Source organism: Pocillopora damicornis, chromosome 13 (assembly GCF_964200805.1).
Source record: "Pocillopora damicornis chromosome 13, jaPocDami1.2, whole genome shotgun sequence".
Classification (NCBI taxonomy): domain Eukaryota; kingdom Metazoa; phylum Cnidaria; class Anthozoa; order Scleractinia; family Pocilloporidae; genus Pocillopora; species Pocillopora damicornis.
Window position 1 is genome coordinate 2,304,575 of NC_142682.1, and position 23,906 is coordinate 2,328,480.

The 23,906-nt window shown below is 37.3% G+C and overlaps 2 protein-coding genes and 1 long non-coding RNA gene across 8 annotated transcripts in view; 2 read left to right on the forward strand and 1 right to left on the reverse strand.

The window, feature by feature from the left end:
- Positions 1-1,380: 1,380 nt before the first annotated feature.
- LOC149034974 (uncharacterized) overlaps positions 1,381-23,906 on the reverse strand; it is a 33,533-nt gene continuing 11,007 nt past the window's right edge. The window contains exons 2-5 of one of the 4 annotated variants that reach the window (XR_016182157.1): positions 10,444-10,514; positions 10,345-10,405; positions 8,237-8,538; positions 1,381-7,234 (exon numbers count right to left, since the gene is read on the reverse strand). This is a non-coding gene — a long non-coding RNA (uncharacterized LOC149034974). Of the gene's footprint in view, positions 7,235-8,236; positions 8,539-10,344; positions 10,660-23,906 lie in introns of those variants that run through there. The other 3 variants (XR_016182160.1, XR_016182159.1, XR_016182158.1) reach the window with 3 other exon arrangements.
- Positions 1,432-5,056, forward strand: LOC149034975 (uncharacterized). Its single transcript, XM_089191072.1, has one exon. It carries the CDS (start codon positions 1,432-1,434, stop codon positions 4,915-4,917), a length of 3,486 nt encoding a protein of 1,161 aa, XP_089047198.1. The 3' UTR covers positions 4,918-5,056.
- Positions 11,014-23,209, forward strand: LOC113666979 (cleavage and polyadenylation specificity factor subunit 1-like). 3 transcript variants are annotated; one of them, XM_089191086.1, is made up of 7 exons: positions 11,014-11,279; positions 11,432-11,471; positions 17,969-18,124; positions 18,871-19,875; positions 20,503-20,536; positions 20,888-20,935; positions 21,907-23,209. In XM_089191086.1, exons 3-4 carry the CDS (start codon positions 18,033-18,035, stop codon positions 18,962-18,964), a joined length of 186 nt encoding a protein of 61 aa, XP_089047212.1. In that variant the 5' UTR covers positions 11,014-11,279; positions 11,432-11,471; positions 17,969-18,032; the 3' UTR covers positions 18,965-19,875; positions 20,503-20,536; positions 20,888-20,935; positions 21,907-23,209. The 3 variants fall into 3 exon arrangements, 1 of the variants encoding a protein (XP_089047212.1); XR_016182156.1 differs by having other exon boundaries at positions 11,265-11,279; positions 18,074-18,124; XR_016182155.1 differs by lacking the exons at positions 11,014-11,279; positions 11,432-11,471 and adding an exon at positions 11,537-12,125 and having other exon boundaries at positions 18,074-18,124.

Genomic DNA, 23,906 nt, shown 5'->3' on the forward strand with positions numbered 1-23,906 from the left:
GTATAATGTCGTTTGATACTCGTGATAACAGTCATTGCACGGAACAGAATAAATAGCGTCGGTTCGTTGTTCTTTCGCGACAGGATCCTTAGGTTTAGCGAAAATATGCCCAAAGGTCTGAAAAGGTTGTTGAGCAACTTAAACGTTGAGGCTATTCAAAATTCTCTTGATGGGTTCCGTAACACCCTGAGTTTAAGGAATAACAGCAAAATCAGTCGCTGGATCCTTCTCATCAGGAGTGTTCATAGTTGTTACTGGTTTCTGGCAGTTACGGGGTAAACGTTTTGGTATAGCCATTTATCTTTAGGACGTCCGAAACATATTTTCTCTCCTCAGCCTTAAAATCAGTTGAAGATGGATGAAATTTGAGCTGAAGACTTTTTAGGGCAAATAGTGTGGTGAGATTCGAAAGCGAGGTCTCTGTTGGTGTGGGTAGGGTTACGATAGACAGGTGTCGTTAAATTCTCTTGGGAACTGATGACTTAGACAAACAAAGTTCGATTCTTCACGAGTGTGACAAGTAAAAAGTAAACGAATGGCAGTTCGCTTAAATCTTTTGTAGTTTAGATGGTTAAACAATGGTGTTAGAAAACTAAACCACCCTTGAACGTCAAAAGGATAGACACTTGCCCTTTCTTGATTTAAATGTGTGCAGAGCGTAACAGGGGAATTTAGAGACAAATGAACGTTGTTTGTCTAAATCACGAGGAAAAGCTAAAATTTCATGACGTCATTAGAACATCCGCTATTCACTATATTTGTCCTGAAGCTCTTTTATCCTCCCGCCAAGCATCAATCTGGCGCCACATCTATCAGTTAATCACAGTGCCCTCTTAACCCCTTAATCACCTGCACATGTCCAGCCAAAGGGATTTGGCGCCGCGTGCTCCTAACTTGCCACGGAATCTTTTGGCAGTAAGAAGTGAAGAGCTGCAACTAAATAGTACGGCGGAAATATTTTTATGTGGCTAACTTTCATATTGTTACCAATCTGAGCAAGCAATACTCAATGTAAACTAGTTTGGCGGACTTATTCCCAAACGCGAATTTGACAATTCAAAGTTCAGCATGACGCGGAAATTTTTTCTTCATCATTATGTTATCCAACCTTACACACTAAGTGTTTCTTTCATCTCGTCTCCAACACGAGTCAAAAAAAGAAGTCTTTGACATGCATCACACCCTGGTGAAGAGGTCAAACGCATCTTTTGAAACAATACATATCTGTATCCGGCTGAACTAGTCTGATATCTGTTTCTTATGTAAACAAGTAACCGTTGCATAAGCCATCGCCTTTTTGACAGTTGAAAGTTTTCAAAGAGCCAATTAAACAAAAGTTCTGTATCTCTTTAAACAGACTATGATCGCATTAGCAGTTCATTTGAGCCAGAGAAAATCATTACTCAAACGAAGATAACGGAATCACCAAAAATGTCAGTGGAAAAGTTATTAGATTATTTGGAGCGAAAAACTTTCAGCAAATTTCCCTATGTGGTAGCGGTTATTTGGATCCTGATTGGTGTCATCTTCCTTGGTATATTCGCCGACATGGAATACAACGAACCCAGGTTTGATTTCAACTGTGGCGGAGCAAAAGGTGAAAACATCAAAGCTGCCCAGGGAAAATGTTACGAGAAATACGCGAAGCAATACAACAAATTCGGTTTTCCTGTTTATGGCTTCGTAATCACGAATTTCGGCCTTATTATATCTGTATGTGTTATCTACTCCCAAATAGTAAGACCTACAGTCAATCGACTGTCGCCAAGCATTCGTGACGGTGATGCAGAGGGACGATCGTGCAACCAAGAGAACGCATTATCAACGGGATACAAGCTTTTTATCGCTTACTGCTGTCAACTATTCATTAGACTTGTTTTAGGAGTTCTTTTCATCATCCTACAAACTCAGTTGCTTTATCCTTTAAAATTTTCCTCCAAGTTTGACTGTAATTTAACCGATGGAACCACTCAGCCAAGGAATTCAACTGACAACGCCCAACACTCTACTTTATACGATTGTCACAATCAACGAGCGGCAAAGAGAACCTCCTGGATGGACGCTGTCCTTGTTGCGAATGGAATTCTTGTCGCTACCATTCTGGTTGAAACCGTTTACCTTTTTTCACGGGCATGCATTGAAAGGAGTTTCATGCAAAACTCAATGTTTCTAAAAACCCACTTAAGTCTCAACCAACACGTAGGTGGAAGACACACTGAACTCCAAGAACGAAAGTTTCAAAATTTCATTAAACGCAAAAAGGAAATAATTATTCAAGAGACTCAAGGACTTTTAGAACTCCAATCACCTTTTTCAGGTAATCCAGGCGAAATCACAACAGTTAAACATTTGACTTTGGATCAAATTTACACAAATCTTGTTGTGATTCCGAACAGAGCTACGTATCACTTTACTGAAAACAGAGAGGAACAGCTCAAAATTTATCCAAGGCCGCGCGTGGAAAAATCACTACCGAAAAGCTTGGAAGGCCTCCTAAATGTTGAAAATAAGAAAGTGTTAATCGTCGGTCGAGCCGGAATCGGCAAGACATTATGTTGTACCAAACTTATCAGAGACTGGGCATTTAATAAAGTTTTTCAAGCGACAGCTGGAGCCAGAATCCATTTTGATGCCGCTTTCTTCGTGAAATTCAGAAGATTCGAATCGGCAAACGACCTTAGCCTCAAGGAACTGTTAATTCAGTCCGAGTATTTTCCTACAGATCACCTGGATGACGAGGTCTGGAATCACCTGCTTGAGAACCCTAAAGGTGTACTCATACTTTTTGACGGATTCGACGAATTTAAACATGGCGCAAACGTGGTCCGGGCGCCTCCTCATCCCAGAAGCAATGAAGATAAAAAGCCGCTCCAAATCCTTTATCAGTGGCTTGTGACCGGGAAACTCCTAAAAGATGCCTCAATTGTGACCACCACGAGACCTACGGCTTTGTCGAGCATCAAACACCTTCCGTTTGACAAAATTTACGAGGTTCTAGGATTCTCATCGGAACAAGTTGAAGAATATGTCTACAAATTGGCCGGAGATGAAAAGGCAGTGGGCGAAACACTATGGCGACACATCAGTAGCAACTTGAATTTGCTCTCGCTGTGTTATGTCCCGGTCAACAGCTTTATCATCTGCACAAGTCTGTTAGAAATCATGCGAAGACAAGAGTCCGAAAGTTCCGCTGACGTTACCCTCCCTTCCAAATTAACATTGATATACAATATTGCAGTAAAAGTGTTTTATTTTAAACATACAATAGAATTGTGCAATATTTCGTTTCCTCTCGAACATGATTTGCCCGAAGATGTACTGGAGAATTTCAAGATACTAGGAAAAGTAGCCTTTAACGGAATTAAAGAAGGAAAACTGATCCTTGGAGGAAACGAGATACAAGGAATGGGAAACAGCGCTCTTTTTCATCGCTTACCCGACCGTAAAACTGACACGCTTAATCTTGAACCACAATTCTGTTTCATTCATCTGACAATGCAAGAGTTTTTCGCCGCGAGACACCTGGCAAACAATATGAGTGAAACAGAATTAAAAAACTTTGTTTCCGAGAACATCATGAACGGCAGATGGCAGCTGGTTTTTCAGTTTCTAGGAGGATTAATGGAGAATAAAACTGATCTACCAAGCGAAATTATCACGGACCTTCTTCCTGTGAAAACTGAAGAAAAAGAAAGCGCAGACTACAACGAACAGTGGACTGAGAATGAAGAGAAAAGAAAAGTAATCTGCTGGCCGACTGAAGACGAACGAGAATTAGCAGTAACATTAATTAAATGTTTAAACGAAAATAACAGAATGAACTTAGAAGCACAGAGAAAGCTTCAACAAATGAACTTTAATTGTGTAAATTTTATTGGTTGTCACCTCACAGCTGTTGACTGCTCTTCGTTAGTAAATGTAATTAATGTTCAACAAATTTCACATTTAGATTTGAGTCGCAATAACATTGGTCCATTAGGTTGTCTTGAGATTTGTAAACTGTTAAAATGTAGGGAATCTCAACTGAGCTGGTTAAACCTCACAAGCAATCAATTGACAGATGAAGCAGCAAAGTATTTAGCTGACGCCATCATCAACAACAACTGTCAGCTACACACGTTAAACCTCTCACAAAATTACATCTCACACATTGGAGCACAGCACTTGGCTAAAGCCATCAACAACAACAACTGTCAGCTACACACGTTAAACCTCACAGACAATCACATCTCAAACATTGGAGCACAGCACTTGGCTAAAGCCATCAACAACAACAACTGTCAGCTACACACGTTAAACCTCACAGACAATAACATTTCAGACATTGGAGCACAGCACTTGGCTGAAGCCATCAACAACAACAACTGTCAGCTACACACGTTAAACCTCACAAACAATAACATCTCACACATTGGAGCACAGCACTTGGCTGAAGCCATCAACAACAACAACTGTCAGCTACACACGTTAAACCTCACAAACAATAACATATCAGTCATTGGAGCACAGCACTTGGCTGAAGCCATCAACAACAACAACTGTCAGCTACACACGTTAAACCTCACAGACAATAACATCTCAGACATTGGAGCACAGCACTTGGCTGAAGCCATCAAAAACAACAACTGTCAGCTACGCACGTTAAACCTCACATACAATAACATCTCACACATTGGAGCACAGCACTTGGCTGACGCCATCAAAAACAACAACAACTGTCAGCTACACACGTTAAACCTCGCAGACAATAACATCTCACACATTGGAGCACAGCACTTGGCTGACGCCATCAACAACAACAACTGTCAGCTACACACGTTAAACCTCTCAGACAATTACAACATCACAGAAGCAGGTGAGCAAGAGGCACGTAATTTACTAAGCAATAGTCAGTCTAAATGTGAGCTAATTTTTTAGGCCTCAGCAATTCTAATTAAAAACTGAAAATAAATTATTTGAACCACTTACTATTCAAAATATCAGTGAGGTAACCAGCTCAGTGATAATTTCAACCCAATGACTCAAAACTTGAATAAAAGCAAAGCAAATCTGTAAAGTGCTCAGAGCAGTGAGATTATTTGAACCGGATCGAAATGAAGAAAAATGAACCAATGAACATGTTTATTGAGAACAAAGGATGTCAAACTTTTTTTTATAAACGAACCAATAACATTGAAGTAAAAAACACAAAGCTTCCTGCAGAGAAAACAAATAAGCCTCGGACCTCTCAGGAAACTTTGTCATTTTGTGATTGGTCAGTTTCGATCCTAAATTCTCTCCATGCTCTTGTAAGTTTTGTTTCGCTGGAAGTGTTTTGGGAGATTTTAAAGGTATCAGATGAATGTAAACACTACAGATTGCTTACCAATTTTTTTTTATTTCTCGTGTTTTCTGCATTGTTTTCCGATTGAAGCGAACCGGTTCAAGTAGTTTCACACTTCCAACAAAATATCGAAAAAAGAATTGTAACCAAATTGTAAATCAAATCATCACGCTTTCAAAGAGAGAAGGCCTTTTTGTAGGTTAAAGCTGTAAGATTTATATCACATTCAAATAATTTTTTTCCGGAAGGTTTCAGCTTTTTTTTGGAAATATTAATGTAATTTTTGTACCTATTCGTTGGCTGTTACTAGTCAGAGTTGCAGTTCAAAATATAAAGATGAAGTATCAGACTTAAACAGGAAAGATTTTATCTTACTAGTCATTGTTAATGAAGCCAGACCTCCCTAAATTGTCATTGAAGAATAAATTTTGTAGAATGATCTCAACTTTGTGTTGTGATATATCTAGCCCCAATTGTTAGACACAGCTTGGAAGCTAATGGGGGAGGGGAGTCGCCTTTTCAATATCAGTCAAAAGCTCTCAATCTACCAGAGAGACTGCCTCAAGGGGAGGGTGTAAACAGCCCTTAGAAAAAACCCCTACCCTATCTCAAATTAAATGATTTTCTCTTCCTTCTTTTAACATTGAAAAAAAAAAAATTCAACACCATGTCTTAAAACCAACATCAAAATATCTAAGGAAGTGTGGAATGCAAGTGATATGAAGTTGATGAAAGGTTCCTGGCTACTTAAAGGGCACCTATTAACCTTTTTTAAAGCAAGATGTATGAAATCACTGGACCTCAGCACACACAAAAATTAAATAATGGAAAGAAATCAGAGAAATGAAATATATCCCACATGTAAAAAGAATGGGAAGAGGACACAAGACACACTTGAGACTTTTTCTCTTTTTTTTTCAAGACTTTCGTTCCCAGTTTTTATGATTTTTGCAGGACTTATCCCTTACACTCCCACAAGTGACCAAGACAGAATTTCTCCTTACAATATCAATACAATATCAAGCAGACAAGTGATGAGAATAAAGAAAACTATTAATTAGCTTATTAATTGATTCAATACCAAATTCTCAAAACTAACATCACAAGAACTATATGGCAAACAGTAAGGAGAATTACTAATGAGATCTTGAGAGTGAAAATCTCACGAACAGAGACACCTATGCAGGGCAGGGCTTCTTCCAGTTTCCACTCAGTTCCACAGAAAACCTTATTTCAACCTGTTTGTAGAAATATCTCCATTTGTTTAGAAATGCCAGGTGATGCCAAAAATGTTCATTTTGTTGTGGACAAATTTTCTGAGCCTTCGCATGCGCAAATTTTCTTCTAAGAATCAACAACCCAACAATATAATGTCATGCAAAAGGAAAGAAAAATTCAGTGGATGTTTTAATAGAGGTTCATCTGAAATTTAAAGTATTAGCAATCATAAGTTTGAAAAGAAGAAAAGTTAACTCTGAGTCCATAAAGCTACACATAATTAGAGCATAATGTCCATAAAATGATAAATAAAGATGGGAAATTATCCCTAAAGTAACTTGTCTGAAAATTAAAAATGATACCAAAGTACACTTACAACTGAAAAGTATACTTGTGCAATGAGATCACTACTTTCCAGAATTTCCTTTGGAACAACGACTAGAAGCTGCAGATTTTTTTCCTCCCTTGTCATTGTCCCGACTAACACTGGCCCGTTTGTACTTGAATTCAAAAGAATCATGCATTTCTTTGATTTTATAACTGATAGTGGTGCTTGTCACAACAGCCTCTTTAGCAGTAACATAATAGCCACAATTGTGGCTAAATGTTCTGCTGATAAGTTTTCTGGTGATGAGTCAACTCCAAAAACTGCTGCTCCAGTTGCTGGACAGCTTGTTGGACTTCATTTCTTTCCTAAATAGTAAAGAGAATAGTATCAGTGTTGAGTAGCAGTGATTGATGAAGAAAAAGCATACAGTCAAACCTGTATTAAGCGGTCACCCATAGGGAATTGCAAGGACACTACTGAAACAGTTTCCACAGAATAGCAGTCAAATGCTGTAAAACAATGCTATTTTATGCCATAATTGATCACTTAACTTAAAGTTTACTCAAAAGCTTGCTAAAAGATGCATTGACTCTTTGTTAATACCAATAAACAGAATCAACAAAATGGTGACATAGCATAAAAACAGAACACTAAAGCAGAATTACTGTCTACTATTTTCTATCAGTTGGACCTCTAGGTCATATCTATGGGCCGATTGACTTGTGTAATGTTTGTGCATAATATTTGTCCCAATAGCTCTAAGAAGAGTTAGATAATTGGCAACATGTTGAGCACATTTAAACTCGAAGTACTATTCCTAGTTTTATTGGAGAGATTCTGCTTTAGTGACTGTTCAACAGGAAGCTGGGACTCAGTCAAGGATGACCATGACCACTTAAAGAGGTAAAAATTACAGTACAGTAATTAAGGGGAGAAAATCTGACAACTGACCCCTTTGTTACAGTGTGTCTGTTTAATATGGTGTCACAATACAGTTTGTGCTTAACTATGTTTTCTTTTGTAGCACTAATTACTTTAATAAAGAGGAACATTTGAGAAAACATTAGAGGGAATGCATCTTCTTTAATGACCTGTACTTCCAGATGGCTTTAAAGTTAGGACAGACAGTATTTACCTGTCAGTCCCAGTCCACCATAAACAACCTTGCTTGATTTTGCATATACAAGTTTACACCTTTATTCCAGTAAAATGTGTCATACTTAACAAAGAGCATGATACACATTAAATTAGACTGATTCAAGTAAGAAAGGTTCTGAGGTGAGTTAGGCAGTACAACTTCTTAGAATGGACATTACTTCTTAAGTTAACTTGCTACCTAGTCAATGGTTGCATACACAGTCACATACCTGGATGCATTTTTGTTCTATCTCTTCAATGTGTTTTATTCTCTGTTCTTCATCCCAAACACTCTTAAGTACACCATCCCTCATAGCTTGTGGAACCACGGGTGGCTAAGACCAACCAGCTCACACTTGGTGATGTCATCAGCTCTTTCTTGTGTCAGAAGAAATTGATACAGCTTGTAGTGTTAAAATAATGCCATGAAAACAAAATCTTTCATAGACTTGAGGTTTTTTTCCATAGGAGTGATGGGCAATTCTGTTTAGCTGTTGTTTAAACAGTGTTATAGCCTCCTTGAGGGGTTTGCCTGATCAAAACAAAATAGTTATTGGTGAAGTTTACACCCAAGGCAGTGGAGACAGCATTGATTACAACATTACAATTGTCTTTTTTGTTTTTTCACCCTCTTGAAAATATATTTCCTCTATTTTAATTGTATTAAATTCAACTTTTTGATTTTGATTTTGTGCTTAACACTTGGTTGGTGAACATCATTCTAAAGATAGAACAGACATATTCAAGTTTGGAAATGTTTTTCCTTTTGGAATATTGAAATGTTATTTTATTCTTCCAGCCCTCATCCTATTATTTCCTTTTATATTGAACCCCCCTACCCACTTTACAGTACCGTTAATATATAACTGGCATGAATTGAAGAATCCCTCGTAAATGACCATACTGACTGGGTACATAAACGAAACAAAAGCAATAAATGCTGTAGTATGCTAAATGTGTTGAGTTGACTTTCCAGTCTCATGCATTGGGTGTGAGACTCACGCATACAAATTCATTCTTACACTGTCATGCTCAAGCCATTATTTCTCTCTCCTTAAAGGTTTTGCATTTATTCTGTTGATTTTGAGATAGCAAACTGCTGCTTTCATTAAGAACCTATAAAATTATCCTTCCAAATATAATTTACTCCTTGTTCCCTATGCACTCATTTTGCACACTTCTTAACAGCAAAAATTCTCTCTCAGATTAAAGAAATGCACAACTTAGCTATTTTATTTTTTACAATTTTCCAGGGGAACATGCCCCCATACCCTCTTCCCTTTTCCACCCTTGATAGGTGATGCCCATGAAATCTTACTCTTTGCCAGCATGGACTTGAGAGCGCTAGTTGACTTAAACTGCATTGCTACACAAGTCATAAGATTTCACTCTATAGAAAAGTATACAGGATGGTTTATATCTAATCAGTAGCTTAAGCATTAAATCTTGGAATAAAAAGGGAGATTTTTGTCCAATATTGCTCCAAACAAAATGCATAGATGACTAAATTTAGGTCTGCAGAAAAATTTAAAACATGGACCACCTTCAAGTCCAAATCTATCGATTAAATCTCCAAATTTGCAAACTCAGATCTTACACAAGCAAAATAGTAAGCGTTTGAAGAAGATCTCATGTCATACAAGAACTTTGCATTCTGTCTTCAACATTCAACTACATAATTTTTTCAGCTATAAGATTTTGGTGACATATTTCTTGCATAGGACCAAATCGTTTGTTATGAATAGAACAAATTCTAAATTTTGTAGGTTATATTTTGTACATGTCAATGACACAAGACAGTGAATGAGTTTAGACAGTGTGGGATAATTGTACAGAAAGTCAATCACGATCACAAACAGAAAGACTGATATGTGGCTAAGGTAACAGTGTTTAATACCGTAACCAGACCTGTATCCATTGTAAGATAGCACATAACACCAGCAGCCACAACGCTCATCGATCGACGAATTGAAAGCTAACCTTGTACTTCCAAAGCAGAGTCACTTCTCGCCATGGAATCCATTGTTTACAAAATAAGCCAACATGTCATAACGAATATCAAGAAGTATCCCGGGCCTGAAATAATCTTCTTCGTTAAGTTTTGAAATTAGTAGGTTCTTAGCTAACAATTTCTTTCTTTCTTTTACGTCGGTAGCACAAAAGACATTTTAAAATCTCTTTGTCTAGCGCCCGATTCGGTAGCCATGTTCACACTCCTCATTTGACATGTGTCACGCACGAATCAAAGTCTCCGACAACGAGGAGTTAGTTGCGTGCCAAGAGCAAGAACTGAATTTGCTTTGGTGGATTTCTTTTTAAAAACGTAAATAAAACATACCTTTTTTGTTTGTTTGTCAGATGAAAAACGAACACGTGTCGGTTGGCTTTCTATCCCAGCGCTCGAAATAAACAATTAGATATTCTTAATTCTCATTACGTTTTTAAAGTTCGCAGTCAGTCTTGCTTAGAGTCGAGTTCGACGGTGCACCAAGATTCTATATTCATGACCTCTTTTTTCTTTTCTTAGTCTCCGACTACTTTGTTGCTGTCGGTGAGCATTTCTTTCAAGACTGAGAACTTTGTGCACCAGAAATCGTTTCCATGGAAATGACGCTCAGTGGCGGAATCTCCCAAAGAGGCCTGGTGTCAAAGCAGAAGGCCTGGAAGATTTCTTCTAACAAATAGGAGGAATGTGGCATTCCATTTCATGCCTTTTTGTCACTGAACTTCTTCGGTTACCTTTTGCTTGCTATAGCTTTCAGTTATTTGCAGGAGATTATTTCTCTATTATTATTATTTTGCAAAGGATGTATGCGATTTATAAACAAACACACCCTCCGACAGGAATCGAACACTGCGAGTACTGTCAATTATTTTTCACCAGCTGAAAAACAATCGTGTTGTGGCAGGAACATCACAGCTTCGTATCAGCGAGTTTTATACCCAAGGCGAGGTAGGAGACGGGCTCCGTGAATCGTTTAATGGGGAATTCAGTTGTTGTACTATTGAAAATATCTCGCTCGATATCAGGTGTAGACATAAATGCACTATTATCTGAAAGCGAAATTCCCTGGGCAGTTAAACTATTTCCGACGTCTCTTTTTTACCTAGTGGTTAAAGGTCTTCTCAGGCTGTCTAGTTGGTGCCCAGAAAAGGATATATTGTTTAGGAGGTCAAATCAAAATACGTATATCAAATTTCAAAACAAAATGATTTGAGGTAAATAAACAACATGGCGGCTGAGGGCTTGGCAAAGGGAATTGACTATTGTTGGTAAATGAAAGGGCTGTTTTCTCACGCTTTATTTTTATGCCTTGGTATTAATGCCTTGGGTCTCTACCTTCTGTTTAACTATTTAGTAATGTTCACATGGCCTTTGGCAATTAATTTTTATTAAACTTTTATCTATGATGTCTTCATTTTAGCATAATTCAACAGGATCAGCATCATCAGACAAGACAGGAGGTCAGTATTTACTTAAGGTATCAGTATTTACTTGGGTTATCAAGGGTGAGATGTACTTGTAACAAGCTTTCGTGAGTTGACCTGTAACCAACAATTAAATCAGATTCCAGCCTCAAAGAAAAGCACCAGATTTGGAAAGTAGAAAGTTGCCCAAATATAGAGAGGAATATGATGAATATTTCTTGTACCTTAAGCTGGCACACTTGGTGATTTCAAACACTGATTGTAACAAATTTGATCCCCAACAAAAATGACCAATATCTGACATGCTATAGAGAAAGAGATGTTCTCAATCTTCCATGTTATTACTTCCAGGTAGTTTCATTTTAATTTTTAATTTTTTTTCTTTTTCTGGGGGGGGAGGGGATTAGCCCCTCAGGAGATTGTAAATATAGGTTTACTTGTTGATGGTTACCAAAATTAAGACATGTCCACCTTTCAATATAATGGTCAATTGAATTGCTCATATACAAGAGTTTCACTTTGCAAGACTGGGTCACCTGTGGTTTACTTTACTTAGATAGTACTACAAAGAGGAGGAAGTTGGAGCTTGTCAGTCAGTATTCTTTGTTTGGCAACATAGAATGTCTTAAAGCTGTTAGGTCAGCTGGAAAGTCAAGGGACTCACTGCTATTGAGCTTTAAGGACGCCAAGGTATTCTCTTCTTGAAGTTTAAGCAATTAAATATTAAGTTTGTATTAAATAAAATCAATGAATGTTTTTTTTGTGGGGGTTTACACAAATGAAGAATAAGCCTTTTGAGTTGATTAACCCTAATAACCTCTGTGGGTGACCAAGACAGAATATCTTCTTACTATATCAATACAATATCATGCAGACAAGTGATGAGAATAAAGAAAAATATCAATGATGGGATTACTAATTGATCCAGTACCAAATTCTTCAAACTAACATAATGAGAATCATTTGGCAGACAGTAAGGAGAATTACTAATGAGATCTTGGGAGGTAAAGGGTTAACATAGATTCTGTCACTTTTGAATAATGAACAATTCATATTTAAAGGTGAAATGTTCTACAATTTAGAATGTTATGTACATCATGTAGTGGACCTTAAGTTTACATAAGGGTCAACATTAATTTTGATAAAATGTTATTTTAAATAAATTAATAACTAATTGATTTGTAATCAGCCACTGAGAATTTAATTAATTGGCAAGAGAAACCTTAATAGGCATGTAACAATAAACTAATATTTCCAAAAGATTCAACTGTCACCCGTTAAGAGGCGATCTCTGTAAGAGCGGTCCAGGGCATTTCGCATCGGAAAAAAGTTTTCCCTCAAACTTTGCCCAATAAACTATCTTTGGTAACAAGTAAATAAAACCACATTAGTTTCTGGAAATACGTCAAAATAAAATTTTTAGAGCTCTCAAAAGTCAAAGCTGCAAAAGGCCCTTTTTTGACCTCTTGCGACATCGAAAATTTCAAAAGTTGAATAGCCCGGTCTTCGTATCACACTGCATGCAGCAAAAAATATTTTGTATTCTTAAAGTGTGTGATATATAAGGTGTATAAAATGCATTTCAATTTTGATATTCGTTTATTCAGAGGCTCGTCATAATTTATTTAAAAACACTCGTTGGACAGCTTTCTGAAATTGGTTAAAATACTCTTTCTTTCTTGGTTGATATTGCTCAAGTCCAGACCAGACCATTGAAAACTCCGCTTGATTTCTGCTAATAAGATGTTTGGCTGCAGAAAAAAATAAAAACATCTTGTACTTATTGATTTTCTTCGCCGAGGTGACTTCGAACTTTTAGCGATATTGCTAGCGTGACAGCCGATTATGCAAATTAGTTCATTGCGCAAACTCCGACCGTTTTACATGGGTAACTCAATAAATCTTAGATTTTAACCATTTTAAGTAGACAATATAGTAGAAAATATAGTGGAGAGAGCTTTAATACCACACCGATTAATACCTTAAACATTTTAAAAGGCCAAAATTTGACATATTTTATTATCTCGTGACGAAAGACGTCAACAACAACGTATCGAATATCATAATTTTGATTAGCGCTCGCAAACCCCTTTTTAAAAATTGGGCTTCTGTTATTTCATTTTTGAGTTCTGATGGCTTACGCTATTCAAACCTGTATGAACATTTCAAAACCAAACTACAGGATTCTATTTAGTGTAACCGGCGATAACAGCACACACTGAAATACACCGTGACCACTGTCACATAATTCAATTGTGTAATTATCCTGAATTGCTTCTCCCTTCGTATTAAAGCAGCGATAACATCGCCTTTTGGATCAGAATTCTGGTCGGCAGGAATAGGAAAAATTTTTTCTGCACACCTGTCTTTATGAAAGTTTCTATTCAGAACTCTAGGGAGTACTTGTGGAAAAGGACCCCGCGATTTTTGAGGAAATAAATTATTACGTTACGTGTCACCTAATTTTTCCAACAATTAGCTATATCTATATTGTAAAGCGCGTAATTTTATTAGCTGTAATCCTTATGTCTCTTTCGGTACTGGTTTGCTTGGGATCCGGATTAATAACGCTAAATTCTTGAAGCGGTATTCGCCACAAGAAGTTCTGTTTTCAGTCGCGTTCCTCAGAAACTTCGTTCGGAGACTCACGAGGAGTTTCCGGTTTGTTTAACTTGCCACAGAGTACTGACTCAATAAAGAGTCATCTCTGCTTAATTCATTTGTCAAAAGAGAGTTTCACAGAAGGAGAGCTTATCTTTGCAAGGGCTGGCCTGTTCGATATAGAAGACTCAGTTCAGGAAGTTCTGGTCCCAAAGTTCAGCGTGCCAGTTTCCGACACACCCTGGTAGCGATTCGAAAGGGGTAAAGAGCCGGTATTCTGTCAATTTGCAAATTTCAAAGGCCATTTCTAAGATGTATGGCGTTCTATAGAGGTTTAGACGATACTGCAGCTGAGGGAGCGGATGGTATCGAGGATTTTCTCCAAATTATAGACGAATTGGAAAGCGTGGTAGCAGAAAAGGACTGGTGTAAAAAAGTTCGGAAGAGGCTTCAGGAGAGTAAGTTGTATCTGAAGACTACATACCTTAATCACTGCGAAGAGGACGATAGCAAATGTGCCGATCACTGTAGGGTCTTTGCACTGAGCCATGCTGGTAACACTGACGTTCAGAAAGTATGCAGTCACAGTCACAACGTGAAGTGTGAGGATTGTGAGAAGCTGAAGAGTGTTCTTGAAGAAGTAAATGGCATTATTTCTGAGTACACAATGCAGTTGGGTAGGTTTCAAGCGGAAGACTATTTGTATGAAGCAAAAAATGCTGCCGCTAAGATCTTTGAATGGAGAGGGCATATCCTGAGAGCAGAAACCAGGATCAGTGCCAGCGGAAAATTGTCGATACTTTGGAGGGAGATGAAGCATTTATAATAGTTGACTGGACAATGAAGTTCATAGCGATGAAGTTCCGGGAAAAGCAAGCAGAATGGTTTCCCAAGAGGGAAATCAATTGGCATGTGAGTAACGTGGTTGTTGTAACACAGGAGGAAAGCCTGGAAGTAACCTGATACGTACACCTTCTTAACAGCTGTAAAAAGATTGGTTTTCAGTGCTGTCAGTCCTAAAAAATCTTTTTGTCACCATAAAGTTACGAAATTCAGGAATAAAAAAGGTCTTTCTAAGATCGGATGAAGCAGGTTGCTATCACAACATCAAGATTGCCACTTTCAGCAATTTACACAAGAAGGCCTGCGCGTTTGGAGAGCGTTTAATGTTGGGCCTGGAAAGTTTATTCGGTAAAATTAAAATTGCAATTTTTCCACAGAAAAAATGACGGATCTGGTGGAGGAGATTCCATTTTTCCCCACTACTGCTCGACGAACTGCATCAGCAGGAGAAAGCAATGATGGCAACGACGGTAGTTCCTATCAATGCCCTGAACCTGGTTGCGATGAAGATTTTAAGACCCAGGCCGACCTTGACTTCCATATGAACTAGCTAGTTCATCATGTAAGTCCTGTGCCTGCGAGCATGACTTAAAGTCTTTATGACAAAGTGAAGAGGTAGTGGGTTCATCACTTTCAGTCATTGTCATTAGAAGGTGAAAGTTCGACTGAACTGATTGCAGTGGCCACAGAACCCTTGACAAGTACATCAAAGCTTCCCATGGGGTGGGCTCTTCATAAGAGAGGTGCAAGTGAATGGCTTTCGCAAAACGTCAGGCAGTACTTGAAACAGAAATTTAAAATCGGATGAGACACTGGCAGAAACCAAACCCAGAGAAGTACCAAAGGATATGCGAACTGCTTGCACAATAGATGGAGAGAGAATTTTCGATAGAACAGAGTGGTTATCCAACAAACAGATTCGGGGTTTCTTCTCGAGATTGTGCCTTAAACAGCGATCTAAAATACAACAAGAATCGGATGATGCCACCGACGCAGACGACCACTTGATAGAAGCATCTGCTTCTGATGTAGACGAAGGGTTTTTGAGAGAGGCGAGGAACACAGTAATGGATGAGATAGATTGAAACATCCAATCATGTTTGATATCTATGATGTGTGCTCGTTGGCAAGAGAAGCAAGGTTGTCTAGTCCCAAAGTCAAGATGCTAAGAGAAATATGCGAACATTTTGAGCTCGCATTCAAAATGCAAGATACAAATGCAGCACCTCTTGCAAAAATGGAGGAAACGATTTCGGAGTGCAGTTGTCATGCAATCTAGTTATGACGTCCACCCGTTATGCGAATGCGATATCTTTTTTTACAAGAACTCTTCAAACTTATGAACAGAGACTGTTATGCAGACAGATGTGACGATCAAATATAATTTTTTCCCTTTCAGCGAGAAATCTGAGAAATCGCTGCTTTATTTAGACGTGAGAAGTATTCAGGACAACTACACGATGGAATTACGTGACAGAGTCACTGGTCATGGTGTATTTCAGTGTGTGCTGTTATCGCCGGTTACACTAAATAGAATCCTGTAGTTTAATTTTGAAATGTTCATACAGATTTGAATAGCGTAAGCCATCGGAACTCAAATATGAAATGACAGAAACCAAATTTTTAAAAAAGGGTTTGCGAGCGCTAATCAAATTATAATATTCGATACGTTGTTGTTGACGTCTTTCGTCACGAGATAATAAAATTTGTCAAATTTTGGCCTTTTAAAATGCTTAAAGTATTAATCGGTGTGGTTTTAAAGCTCTGTCCTACTATGTTTTCTACTTAAAATGGTTAAAATCTAAGATTTATTGAGCTACTCACATAAAACGGTCGGAGTTTGCTCAATGAACTAATTTGCATAATCGGCTGTCACGCTAGCACTATCGCTAAAAGTTCGAAGTCACCTCGGCGAAGAAAATCAATAAGTGCAAGATGTTTTTATTTTTTTCTGCAGCCAAACATCTTATTAGCAGAAATCAAGTGGAGATTTTAATGGTCTGGTCTGGACTTGAGCAATATCAATCGAGAAAGAAAGAGTACTTTTAACCAATTTCAGAAAGCTGTCCAACGAGTGTTTTCAAATAAATTATGACGAGCCTCTGAATAAACGAATATCAAAATTGAAATGCATTTTTTACACCTTATATATCACACACTTTAAGAATACAAAATATTTTTTGTTGCCTGCGGTGTGATACGAGGACAGGGCTATTCAACTTTTGAAATTTTCGATGTCGCAAGAGGTCAAAAAAGGGCCTTTTGCAGCTTTGACTTTTGAGAGCTCTAAAATTTTATGTTGAGGTATTTCCAGAAACTAATGTGGTTTTACTTACTTGTTACCAAAAATAGTTTATTGGGCAAAGTTTGAGGGAAAACTTTTTTTCGATGCGAAATGCCCTGGGCCGCTCTTACAGAGATCGCCTCTTAAATCCTAAGATATTAACAAGACCTGTATTAAATTACATTGTTCATGAAGCATTTTAAATGAAATATATCAGATAAGAAAGATTTTCCATTTTATGTCATTTTTTGTTCCACTTTTACTTCTTTGCCATTGATTTTAGTAGACTGAGGTAAAAAAGAAAAATTTAAGTCAAAGTGCACACATTAGCCTTGATATCTAACATGATGTCCAAATGTTTAAATTTGGATTCTTTGAAGTGTTCCTTGATAAGTGTCATTTTATTATGTGTGCAGTTTGGTGTGGTGGATTATGATCCTGGCATCATGATCAGAAGACAAAAAGTTTGCATTTCTTTGAAGACAACAAAATAACCAAGATAGTAGAATTTTTTGGTAAAACCTCTTACAAATTACTAGCCAAAATTTTAAATTGATCACAAAATGTTGTCTTCATAGCAAGAATGGTTATAATTCAAATAAAAGCTATTGTTAAGTAAAGTGTGTACTAGAGCCAAGAGACTCATATGGCTGGAGCTTATGTTGTTGTGTATGATAACCATTCCTGATATTCCTCCTCTGTAAGTGGCAATGTGAATTTATATTCACATGATCAATAATAATTTATGATGGATGGTACTTTCCCAATTTTACAGTCATTTTTTATTCCTTGTATCACACTACAGAGTTGTAATCAAGAGTATTTTTGGCCTCCTTTGGTGTGTGGATCCTGATTGACACTGTGCAGTGATGCTTATCTATGACACACATATTGTGGTTTTACTGTTTAGACAAGAAGGAGCATTAGAGGAACATGAGCAGGAAGGAACTTTTACAGCAAGGTATGATATATGTGCATAAATGACCTGATTTTTGTATCAATATACCCAAAAAGCATCACAGAACTTGCTCTGAAGACATGTCAATGGGTGTATAGATCTGTAAAGTATAATTAAATTTTGGTCATTGCCAGGTAAGCAATGTGATGATGTCCCTGAAAATCAACAACTTTTGGCAACAAGAAATAAAAAACAACAGCAATGTGTAATCAGTAAGCATAACATTAATCGTTCCAAGTTCTCTTTCAATAATGACCCCATTGCAGGGCAAAAAACTAACATCAAAAGTAATAACTTTCAGTTCGGAACGGTCACTCATTTGTTAATTTTGCAATCATTTCTTGAGACACAAAATATACAGTGGTGAGGTAAACAAGTTTAAGTGATGGCCACACTTTTGAAGCCATAGATTGAGTTTCTTCTTGATTTAGCTTTCACAGTTATTACAGGGTACATGTTTATTTGGTTAAATTTGTACCTTATGAGCAATGGCGATTGTGTATGGTCTAATATCAGAGTTTTTTTAAGGAGTTTTATCATCAAATTGGCAATTAGGAATTGTTTGTGTTTTGTGAAAACACTTTTTAGGGGTCAGGATGTCTGAAATTTCTGCTGGGAACTAATTTTTGCCATTGAAGGTGGTGTTGTGTTTCATGTACTTCTCTGTGGGAACTGATTTCTGTAGATTGAGGAGAATCTACTAAAATTCTGACCTGCAAAATTTTTGTTTTCGTTATGTTCTGTTTTAGTGGTGATCGATCTCCCATGTTACCAAGTTACACCATCAACCTCAAAGACATTTGTGAAAAGTTGTGCAACATTATAGATATTCAGTTTCTTTAGGGTTACTATGAACCTACCCTGTTAATACTTTATGAACCACGGAAAACTTGGCCAGGGTGAGTAAATCATTGTGTTTACAGTGCTGGTAATAAGGTCAAAAGTTATGGTCTTCTTTTATTAAAGAGTTCACCAGAGGGAGTACAGAAATCGTGAATAGTTTACTGTTATTAGTGGAAAAAGAAATTTTCATTTTTATGTGACCATTCACCCTTTTTATTTAGAAATTATGAGGTCTTCTTCAATTTTGGGCGTGAAAATGTACAGTTGTCTCCAAGAAAAATGAGTTTCAAATGGCAAATGTCAACTTAGGAAAATGTTCAGTCTAAAAATTCAATGGTAATTATTGCAATGAAACTAAAACTAAACTGTTTCTGCAAATCATACAAAGTTGTTGCCAGCTGTTATTTTAGCATTAGAGGTGCCAGGCCTTATAACAAGTGAGGTGTATGCTGGACTCAGCACTGAAAACTCTTTTTAGAGTGAGTTTATTCTGAATGGAAGTAATAGGATAACGAGAGGGAAATTGTTCTTCTTACTATTCTCACACAGGTGCTTTACCGAGGTAGCCCCCTTCCTCGAATGTTATTGAAAGCACTGTTATGGTTATATTTGCTTTATTTTTTCTATTTATGGCATGGTTACATATCGCTGGCTTCAATTGCACAATAATGGTATCAATTACTTTCTGACAAACAGTTAAGGATAAGCCATAAGGATGTTTCTGTATACAGGTACTTTAAAGTGGGGTGGTCTATTTATCCCAATCTCAATATGTTTGTTATCAGCCGTCTTGCCATGCGACATGACACATGTGCTTTGGTAGTTATCTCAGCCCACTCATCCAGTTGTGTGGTCCCTGAATAATCTGGTATTTGATTGAAGTCAAGTTCTTGCTGTTCCTAAGCCAATTGGTAGGTTAAAAGTAGTAATACTACATTGAACACCCTTTAGTATCAACCTAAATTGACATTTCTGGATCCTTGTTTTTACAGGATGAGTATCCTCCAAAAACCATTTCCAAGAATTAATAAAATAAAGACTCTGAACTTGTCGTGAGATTCCAAGTAGTAACCAACACAAGACTAAATGAAAATCTATCTTCAACTGGGTCAAAGTTCAATTTTTTATGTGTCTTCTAGACAGTGATTTATTTGGAGTTAAAAACTATAAAAAAGAATGCATTTAAAGAAGCTTTGAACTTTTTCAGATGCAATAATAGTGAGTGATGCTTAAGAGAAACAAGAGGTATTTTTTGTTATCGTAGTCAGCCATATAAGAGGTTTCCTGTTCTCTCCTCTCTTCCCTTTTACTTTAGTCATATCCTGCAAAAAAACTCGCATCTTTAGTATTATGGAAAAAAGGGGAAGAAACATTTTTTATAAATTTATTGTGAGGACTTTTTAACATGAATTTATTGTCACTATTCTTGATGTCCAAATCTACATGAATGATGTGCAGTGTTATTTCAGATCTATGGCAGTATGCCACCATCATGTTACTTTTTTTGACCTAATAATATTTTTGTTGTCTGTTTATAGGAAGTGCAGAATCTGACGTCTTCCAAAGTTACAGGTAAAAATCCATATATTGCACTGAATCATGGAGGATGGAAACCTCATGTTTTAATTAATTAAGAATAGTTTGCTATTAGAAAGTGGATGTAGAAAGCCAGAAAAGTTATGAAAATAGATAAATAACTAGATTCCGTTTTCCAGTGCGTATATACTCTAGTTACGCATAGAGGGCGTCCAATGTAGATCATTTGATGGAAGTTTGACCTGTGCACGTCAATTACCAGTGGGTTTTGCATTTTTATCACTACCTTGTGATTCTGTTGGTTGAGCAGCTGGAAGTAGACTCTTCTTTAAATGATCATAAAGTATACATATTTACATATATATATATATATATTTTTTTTTGCAGCAACAAGGACTGACGGAAGAAAAGTCTCAAAGACAAAAGAGCACAAAAGTATGAAAAACCTTCTTAGTTTTTTCATAATTTTTTCAGTTGTTGTTTTAAAATTTAGAAGTTCAAATGCCAGTGCATGTTGCAAAACGGTGAAACTTTGGTCACAGAGCTGGAGAGAAGGATGTATTTGATAGTGTGACTGTGGTTGACGAAGAGAAAATGTTGATATGTGATCGTTAAGAACGCCATCACCCTTCCCGAGGTTTCTTACCTAAATCCTAATGGGAAAAGCAGCCCAGGAGTGACAGATTTCTCCTCTCAGATATGTTACACAGACAGAAACAAGGTTGTGGGTGGATCAACTGTCTGAAATGTTTCCAGATTCCTCCAAACACCAGATAGAAATTGTTGTTCAGAGGTACATGCAGGTACTTTAGTGTACTTACAGTTTTTGTTACATTTATGGTCACAAAAACATTGGAATGTAGTTAATTTTGTACACTTTTTATAGGGAAGAGGCAGGTTTACAGAGAGGGGGGTTATTAAAAAAATTAGACTTCCAAACAAGGAGCTTGTTAGAGACAGGGCTTAGGGATGGACTATTATTTTTTGAGGGGAGGGTTGGTCAATTACCACAACAACAACAAAATTGCCCAACCTCCCCCCACCCTTTCTCAAAAATAATGGTCATTTCCTAATAGAGCTTTGACATTAACAGAATCAAAGGGCAAGTGAATTATTTCCTCTCTTAACCCTTTAGCTCCCATGAGTGACCAAGACAGAATTTCTCCTTACAATATGAATACAATATCAAACAGACAAGTGATGAGAATAAAGAAAAATCTTAATTAGGGGATTATTATGTGGTCCTATACCAAATTCTTCAAACTAACATCACAAGAACTATATGGAAGACAGTAAGGAGAATTACTAATGAGATCTTGGGAGTTGAAGAGTTAATCCATAGGCATATAAAGTGACAATGGAACATTTCTGATAGGTTTTAATTTTTTTTTTCTCCTTAATTGAAGAAACTGCTGTTTTGCATGAATTGCTGGATAAGTTGCAGGAAGGAGATGTTTCTAAAGTCCTTCACAACCATCCTTCCTCTGAGTCCTTCTGGTCAGCGATAAATGCCTCTCACTGGCTAATAACCAAGAAGATAACAAATAAGAATGTGGCACATCTTGTACAAAACCTACTGGTGACTGAAATAATTTCGTTGAGGAAGTTTGAGATAGACTCATTCGCTGAAGGTCTCAAGAATTTGGAGTTCCTAGATGCCACAAAGAACAACAAGGAAGTATTGGCTTAAAGTTTGAAAGCCAGAGGTTTCCTACTGTTTAGCACCTTTGTAACTCAAAGCAAAGAAAATACCAGTGAACTGCAGTTTTCTGAAAACGCTTTAAGTTGGCTGTATTGATTTGTAGTCGTTCTCTTGTTTGTTTTGATGCATTACATAGAACTTATTAAACTTTCATAAAGAAATAACAGTTGCTATTCCCAGACTGAGGGACTGAAGGCTGGTTTTAACTAGCAATGGAGTCGTAGTTGGAGTTGTATGTAATCAGATGCGTAGAGGAATATGATGTAGTGAAAATGAAACGGTCGCACGGTCGTACATCCAAATTTTTTCGGCTTGATGGGTTACTACTATTTTGTACAATTTAAATTATGGGGTTACGCTTTGCGAGCTCCGCTATCATGTTTGCTAGGAAAATGTAACTAATCCAAGCTCTTTTATTTTCTTGAGTCTCAGAATAATTTTTTTCGCAAATTACAGGTTTTCATTTCGTTTCGCAAATTACAGTAAGCCGAATTTTGGGGTGATCGGGGTGTTCGGAGTGATTAATCAGCGTTTTGCTTCCAGTGGATTCACTCGGTTGGCGTTACTCACAGATTTGTATTCGAAGGGATTATGTAGAGGGTTAGGCAGATGAACTTAGACCGGGCTAAATTAACCGAGCTCAGCCCAAAAAAATTCTCTCGATGCAAAAGAACAACCACTTGAACGCGGTAAATTTGTCAAATTTTTATTGTCAAAATATTATTCAAAACACGTCCAGATCTTTCTAAAGTCGAGAGCGCGGCTGTTTATTCCCATGCAAATCCCTGATTCACCCATTGCGCAACGGAAACATTTTTGCATAATCACAGAGGCTCACCGTGTGAGCTTGGGTTTTCATTAATTGGACGTCAAAATTGTTAAAATATAGATATATAGATATATATGTTAACGTTATCTTCTTTAAACCCGAAAACGAAATTTCTTGAAATGTTAAGGTATTTTAAGTTTCTTTTTTAATTAATTAATATTTTTTTTTTACAAAAAGACTAATGGTTTCGCAGCATGGCGCAGAATGGTCGCAGGTTCTACGGTCTGCTAATCTACAGTTTAGTAACACCCAGAAAGAGCGAAGTGCCCTCCACTCATATAGTTTTCGTTTATAAAATCGAATGTCGTTTTTTTTGTACGTTTAAAGTCACCAGGGAGGAACTGAAGTTTCATGATGTCTTTAGCGCTCTCCGCTATCGTCACGATATTTGTCCTGAAGCTCTCTTATCCTGCCGCCAAGCATCAATCTGGCGCCAAATCTATCAGTTAATTACACTGCCCTCTTAACCCTCAACAATTGATCGCGTCCAGCAAAGTGGATTCGGCGCCGCGTTCTCTTTACATGCTTCGAAATTTTTTGGCAACGCGAAGAGCTACAACTAAATAATACGGCGGAAATAATTTTGTATAATTTGTGTTCTTATTGTTACCAATCTAAGCAAGTGATAGTCAAAATAAACCAGTTTTCCGGGCTCATTCCTAAACAGGAAGTGGACAATTCAAAGTTTAGCCTGACGCGGAACCATTATTATTATTATTATTATTTTATTTATTTATTTGTTTAAGCAGGTTGAATTTTTGGCAACTGTTAAGCTGATGTGGACCTGCTGTTTTCCCACCCAACCCACCCCAGGGGAGGACATCCATCACACAGTAATCTCGTGCGTGGGAAATTAACGTCTCCTACCCCAAACC